Genomic DNA, 6,955 nt, shown 5'->3' with positions numbered 1-6,955 from the left:
TGCATGTAATTACATCTGTAATTAATTTCTGTAATTCCATTTATAATTACATTGTTGACCCATCCCTTACACCTTAACCCACCCTTAAACCTATAACCAAACCGCCAAACCTGTCCCTAACCTTACCCATATCCCACCTCAATAGCAGCAAAAGTGTTTTGCAATACAATAAGGACACAATAAGTACATTGTACTTATTTTTGATGTAATTACAGATAAGGCCATGTAATATAAAGTGGGACCGCCATATGTTTTCTTTTAGTTGTCCCCTTCTTGCTGTTTAAATGTGTTTGAACTTTTCATATTTTTTTCATAACAATCTCTTATCTTCAACAAAGATGTCAGATGTTATACTTTAATGTGCACAGAGTTATTCAAAAACAAAGCCTGAGTTGACAGAAAAAGTTGCCAACTATGCCTGATTGGATTAGACTGGTTTGTCAACTTTAAACCAGTCATGTAAAAATGACAGGTTGTTGTTGTTAAATTTTGATACATTAATGCAATATATTTGTTTTAATATTTGGCACTTCCTCATCAATATTGTGTTCTTTTTGCCAACAAAAAAATATGGCATTTCAGTCTGAATTTAAATGAGTGAATATGCCATGATGAAATATTGAATACATTTATTGGATATTTTCATCAAAGAAACAAAACATATGACAGAAAAGTTGGTGTCACAGAAATGGCATGATTTACCTTTCAACTAAACAGGATAATGTGAACTAAAAAGAAGTTAGAATAGAATTTGTGCAGTGCAACACAAATGCACAAACTAAACAAATCATTATTACAGCTGAGAGGAACCGACTGAGGATCTAAAAAAGCGACAGAGTAGCTGAAATTCCACTCTAATTAATGGGACTAGACATGATCTATATAAAACTCTGCTTCAGCTTCCACTTATCTGCCATGGTTAACAAATATTTACCTTTGGCTTCCTTCTCCTTTGTTCTTGTTTGGCGACTCAGTCGAGTGTGCAGCAAAGGCTCTCTCTGTGCAAACACTTTCCCTTGAATTCCTGTCTGCACTGTCATCTACCGTCTCCTCTCATTTGTGTGTCCCTCTAGAGGAAATACTCTTCAAGATGTTCGTCCCTATAGATGCAAAAATCAGACAATGTGAAAAACAACAAGGTGTCCTGCGAGAACAGGGCTCTGAGACACATCCAGCAGGCAGCATCTATTAGCTATGGGTTTTTTTTCCCACCAGTTGTAAACACTGTTGAATATTCAAGCCTCACCAGAAGGGAGCCATGTTAAAAAAATCAATTTTATAAGAAACTTCGGCATGACTTTTAACTGGCCTTTCAAAATGACCCTGCGAGTTTGACAATGAAATCCAAATCCTGTTTATTATGCTCATAAGATTGAGGCAACAATTTATATGAAGCATAAAGTATCGGTCATTTGTGCCATCAAGTTGTATTTTATGGCAGTGATAAACTTGTGTGCTACTTTATATTTCGAGCCATACAATAACTTTGGCATATTTGAAATATATAATATGACATACTGTACATACTTTTAAGGTGCCTGAATAGGGTGCCCACCTAGTTATTGCTCTTTTACAGGACAGCAGGTGTGATTTTGTGGGACGATTTGGGACACACAGTAGAGAGATAAATTTACTACTATATGTTAATATTGGTTTATATTAGCTGGAACGCCTACTTTTGTGATGTTGGATGATAACATGCGTTTAATCACCAATAAGCTTTATTAATAGTGACTTAATTTGTGATACAATGTAAATTACCTATTCAGTCTACTAAATATAATGAATTAATGGACTAAAATCACATTTTAAACTAAAATAAATGTACTTAATTGGTGTCTAGTTTCCTTTATTAGACTATACAAACATTAGATGCATTTTACTGGATTCTGTGCATCTAGAACTATTTTTTGTTGGATCTGACAGCTTTGAGCAGGACGTTCTTATCACCTTATGCCTTATTCAACTTTCACAGGGTTTCTGCGGGTCTTAAAAATGTCTCAAAAAGTCTTAAATCTTGCTTCAACAGACTATGGCCTTCAGAAGTTATGAAATCAAATCAGAGCAGAAAGTCTTAGATTCATGAAGCCATGGCATAAAATGTTGCATGAACTGCAAAAAAATTAATATCTTCCACAGTATTTTTGTCTTGTTTTTCAATACAAACATCAAATCAGCCTTAAATCAAGATACGTTCACTTGAAATATAACATGGAGATATAGTTGGTCTTTTTTTCTGAAAACATGATCAAAATTAAGTGAGTTTTATGCTTAAAACAAGAACAAATATCTGTCAATGAAAGGTATGAAAAGGATGCAGTAAAAGGTATTTCTATATTGTAGTTAAGCTTTTTTATAAAAATAGAGAAATAGAGATCTGTTGTAAGTTGCTAATACACCTCATTTTCTGCCTAGATATTTACATTTAGAGAACATATTGATATTTGGTCCTTACATTTTCTTTATTTCATCTTAAAAAGTCTTAATGTTTAAACTGACCTTCATAAAACCTACAGAAACCCTGCTTTCACTTATTTTGAGAGGCCAGTACTTTCTGCAATATTTGACCTGCTGTGTTCAACAGAAGAAAGGTGTTTTGGAATTGTTTTGGAATTACATTAGAGCGAGTAAATTATCACAGAACTTTCATAATAATTGCTTTTGATGACAGACCTGTGCATGTCGGATTCGTGACAGTTATACTGTAAAACACCCTGTATGACATGCCAAATACATTCTAAACTCTTCCTACACCATGTAAAAAGTCTTAAAATGTTTGTCTTTGAGTCGGGCACAATGACAGCTGCAATTATGCAACACGTTCCTGTGCTACTTTGATATAAAACCTGATTGAGACATCAGAGCTGCTGCTGAGCACCTTTGTAAGCTGTACAGTAGATTTTCCTCCTGAGTTTCAAAGTCATTTGCTTAAAGCATTATTCTGCCTGACAAAATGCCGCTGCACCTGTACTTTGTGGCAGATCCACCAGAGAGATGCTAAATAATAAAAAGGGGAACCATAAAGAACTTTTTTCTCAACAAATAATGCAAAAGTCGAAATGCACCATGGCATGTTAGGATAAATTGATTTCCTTGACATTCTTCACTTTTTTTAAGACAGTGAGCTAGAATTGCTTGTCCTGAGTACTTACATGTTAGAACAAAAAGCCTTTCACCAATACCATAAGAGACATAATTTATATATGGAAAGTGTTTATTTCTGCTTTACACTCCTTGTAGGCACACAGAAAACAGCCAGAGTCATGAATAATGTGCATCTTATTTTCTACCTCAATAAAACTGTATCCATTGCATTTATGTAAATTTTGCAGCAGAGATATCACTTATTAAACGCTGACGTGGAGAGTAATATTTCTGAGCATGAAAACAAAACAGAAGTCAAAGACAGGACTATAATTTTTTGTGATCAGCAACAAATAACCTAAAGTAAACATAATTTTTCATGACAAGCGCACACACAGAGACACAAACACTTTCCACCTATAATTCCACCTATAACACCTTTAGGCTCCATCTGTTCGAGGAAGAGAAGCGTAAGTGGGCTGGACTTTGTCATTTACCATCTGAATCCATTCATTATATATGATGGGGAGATAAAATAAACACACTAACAGGGCAAATGTCCCTCTGTCCTCTGTTCCTGTTGATAATATAGCACACCTACATATTTCAGCCCAATCCAAAACAAACAAAAATTGATCTTGTGATCAATAGGTTTTGAATCCTATCAGAGGGTCTCCTCGTCAGTAAAATAGAGCCACTGACCATTTATCTGTTCCTTAATTGGAAAGGGTTGTGTTATGGTATTAAACCTAATGGATTTAGCATTTTTCACCAAAGCTGGTAGCAGAAAGCTTAGCAGCCATGTCGCATGCAATGTATGAACAAAATATTTTTTATTAACCCACAAGGACTTTGAAATCTAGTTCAAATTGCAGCATTTCTGTAGAGCAAACAGTAGAGCATTAGTAAGGCCATGGGTTTGATTCTCAGTGATTGCATGAATTGATCTGTATCTTGAATGCATTAATGCGTTGTATGTCGCTTTGGATAAAAGGATTCTGCTAAATATGTAAATGACGTTGTTCATGCTCTTAATGCACATAAACAGTCAAAAGTGGATCCTGTCTTTTTCAGATCCAATACCACATATAGCGGACTGTTTAGTTAAGAAGCAAAGATTATGGACTGAAATCCCCCTTATAATTAATTAAAATAAATAAACCAACCAACATGGAATTTTGATTAATTCACTCTATTGGATTTGAAGAAAAATAAACTAAAAAATCACCAAATGTCACTGTCAGCCTCTTTGAAGTACAGATGAAATATACATTTAAATGTCATCTGCCATTGTTTGACCATGTTGGCATGTTCAAAGAAAATGGATGCTTGAAAGCAAGTTGAAAGCAATTCTCTGTGGTTGTGGTTCTTTAGGGAGAGAGTATGACTAATATTACGCAGATATTCATCAAAACAGAGAAATGTTTCAAAACATGGGACCCCTGGTGCTTAAAAAAAGTGCTGAAATATTAGGGCTAAATAAGGCCATTAATATTATTAATATTTGTTCCCATAATATAGTGGACCTTCAACCAAATATCCCCAACACAAAGGTCATATCTATTCTAAAGCCTCACAGTCATTATGATAAGTGTTAGAAACTGCTTCAGCTACCACCTGTCAGGGATAGTCCAGCCTCGTCAGGCCCAATCACCTCACACACCCGTTCACAATCACCGGAGTACTAATCAGCCGCACCTGTCACCACCTCATCAACACTAGCTCAAATACTCAGTCACTGCAGTCACACTTCGTCTGGTCTTGAGTTCACTACGCTACTCCTTACCTGACTCACTAACCCGGACTCCATCCTGATACCTACCTGTCTCTGTGCCATCCTCTTCAGCCCGATCCTAGAAGGAACCCGTCATCACGTGAGCTAGATCCCTTCCATTCAATAGACTGTTGCTCTAACCCGTTTGCTCTACATCTCTCTCTCTCTCTCAGCCACAGTTTAATAAAGATCCCTGTTTACCTTACCTCTCCGTCCTTGGTCTCCTTCTGTACTGTGACAGAAGACCAGACCCACCCCAAACTCTCCATGGAGCCACAACCACCGAACCCCCCATCACTGGAGGATTTAATCCAAGCCTTCCGTACACCCGTTGTGTCTGCCTCCCACAGTCCCATGGCACGGCCCGCTATCTTCTCCGGTGAGGCGGCGGATTGTGGTGGCTTCTTGTTACAATGTTCCCTATACTTCGAGATGCAATCACAAGCCTTTCCCAATGACCGCGCCAAGGTGGCCTTCATGATCTCTCATCTCGCCGGCCGTGCTCTGCACTGGGCCCAGTCCATGTGGGAGAGTAACAGTCAGGCCATTCGCACTCTTATCGACTTTCACCGCACACTTCAAGGAGGTGTTTAGTCACACTGCGGCTGAGATCTCCGTTCATGACGGAGCTCTTCCGCATCTGTCAGGGCAAGGCCTCCGTGAGCGAGTATGCCATCAAATTCCGCACTCTGGCGGTGATTAGTGGATGGAATGAGGTGGCCTTACTGACCGCGTTCCGGCAAGGGCTGAACGCCGACATTCGCCTCCAAATGGTGATATTTGACGACACCGTGGGATTGGAGAATTTCATCCAAAAGGCTATCAAGATCTCCCAACATCTCCTGGCCTGTACTCCGGTCCAGCCACTCGCCTCACCGAGCACAACCGCCTCACCGGCTCCAGCACCCGAACCCATGCAAGTGGATTCGTACCATCTCACCCATGCGGAGCGTTCACGGCGAATAACAACCGGACCCTGTCTGTATTGTGTGGAGCAGGGACACTTGATTCGCTCGTGTCCTATTCGTCCCTCACGACCCTCGGTGAGTACTATCCAGCTCAGCCCTCAAATTGCTACCTTGACTAGAATGAATGTATCATTAATGTCATCTCACCAATCCCTTTCAGTGCAAGCCCTTGTAGACTCTGGTTCCTCGGGGAACTTCATATCCCGCAACACACTCCAACGACTTCAACTATGACCGCTGAAACATGCCCATGTCCTCAATATCCTCACCATCCAAGGAAAGCCGTTGGGTCGTGGGAGGATCCAGCTCTGCTCCCCCACCATCACGCTCCGCATTGGGTGCCTTCATGAGGAACTCATCTCCTTTCTGGTGCTGGAGGATTCCATAGCGGAGATCATCCTGGGACGCCCCTGGTTAACCCAACATGCACCCATCCGGGCTCTGGACATCCAGGCAGCCAGCAAACCCTCTCGCTCCTCGAAACTCGCTACTGGTGGCCCGCTATGGCGCGAGAAGTCAGGCGCTTTGTCCAAGGATGCTCAGTCTGTGCCATCACCAAATCTCCCCGTCCCCTGCCACAAGGCAAGCTGGTATCACTTCCCATACCTCACCGGGCCCGGTCCCACATCGGAGTCGACTTCGTCACCGATCTCCGCGAGTCCGAGTCACACACCTGTATCCTCGTAGTTGTCGACCGATTCTCTAAAGGATGTAAACTTCTCCCCCTCAGAAAATTACCCACGGCCATGGAAACCGCAACACAGTTATTCCACCACTTTCGCAATTTCGGTATACCGGAGCCCAATCACCTCACACACCCGTTCACAATCACCGGAGTACTAATCAGCCGCACCTGTCACCACCTCATCAACACTAGCTCAAATACTCAGTCACTGCAGTCACACTTCGTCTGGTCTTGAGTTCATTACGCTACTCCTTACCTGACTCACTAACCCGGTTAGTCTCTGTGCCATCCTCTTCAGCCCGATCCTAGAAGGAACCCGTCATCACGTGAGCTAGATCCCTTCCATTCAATAGACTGTTGCTCTAACCCGTTTGCTCTCCATCTCTCTCTCTCTCAGCCACCGTTTAATAAAGATCCCGGATGTTGCTCTAACTCCATCCTGAT

The 6,955-nt window shown here is 40.8% G+C and overlaps 1 protein-coding gene across 1 annotated transcript in view; it reads left to right on the top strand.

The window, feature by feature from the left end:
* Window positions 1-5,452, top strand: part of LOC107756933 (solute carrier family 35 member F4-like) — a 35,288-nt gene extending 29,836 nt beyond the window's left edge. Inside the window, exon 4 of the mRNA XM_016574260.1 lies at window positions 5,100-5,452. Within this exon, the coding sequence (XP_016429746.1) occupies window positions 5,100-5,452 (353 nt within the window). The remainder of the gene's footprint in view (window positions 1-5,099) is intronic.
* Window positions 5,453-6,955: the final 1,503 nt, after the last annotated feature.

The sequence above is a fragment of the Sinocyclocheilus rhinocerous genome, unplaced genomic scaffold, assembly GCF_001515625.1.
Source record: "Sinocyclocheilus rhinocerous isolate Xijiao unplaced genomic scaffold, SAMN03320098_v1.1 scaffold5952, whole genome shotgun sequence".
NCBI classification, from domain to species: Eukaryota; Metazoa; Chordata; class Actinopteri; order Cypriniformes; family Cyprinidae; genus Sinocyclocheilus; species Sinocyclocheilus rhinocerous.
Note: the sequence above shows the minus strand (reverse complement) of the source record. Positions and strands in the feature narration are given on the sequence as shown.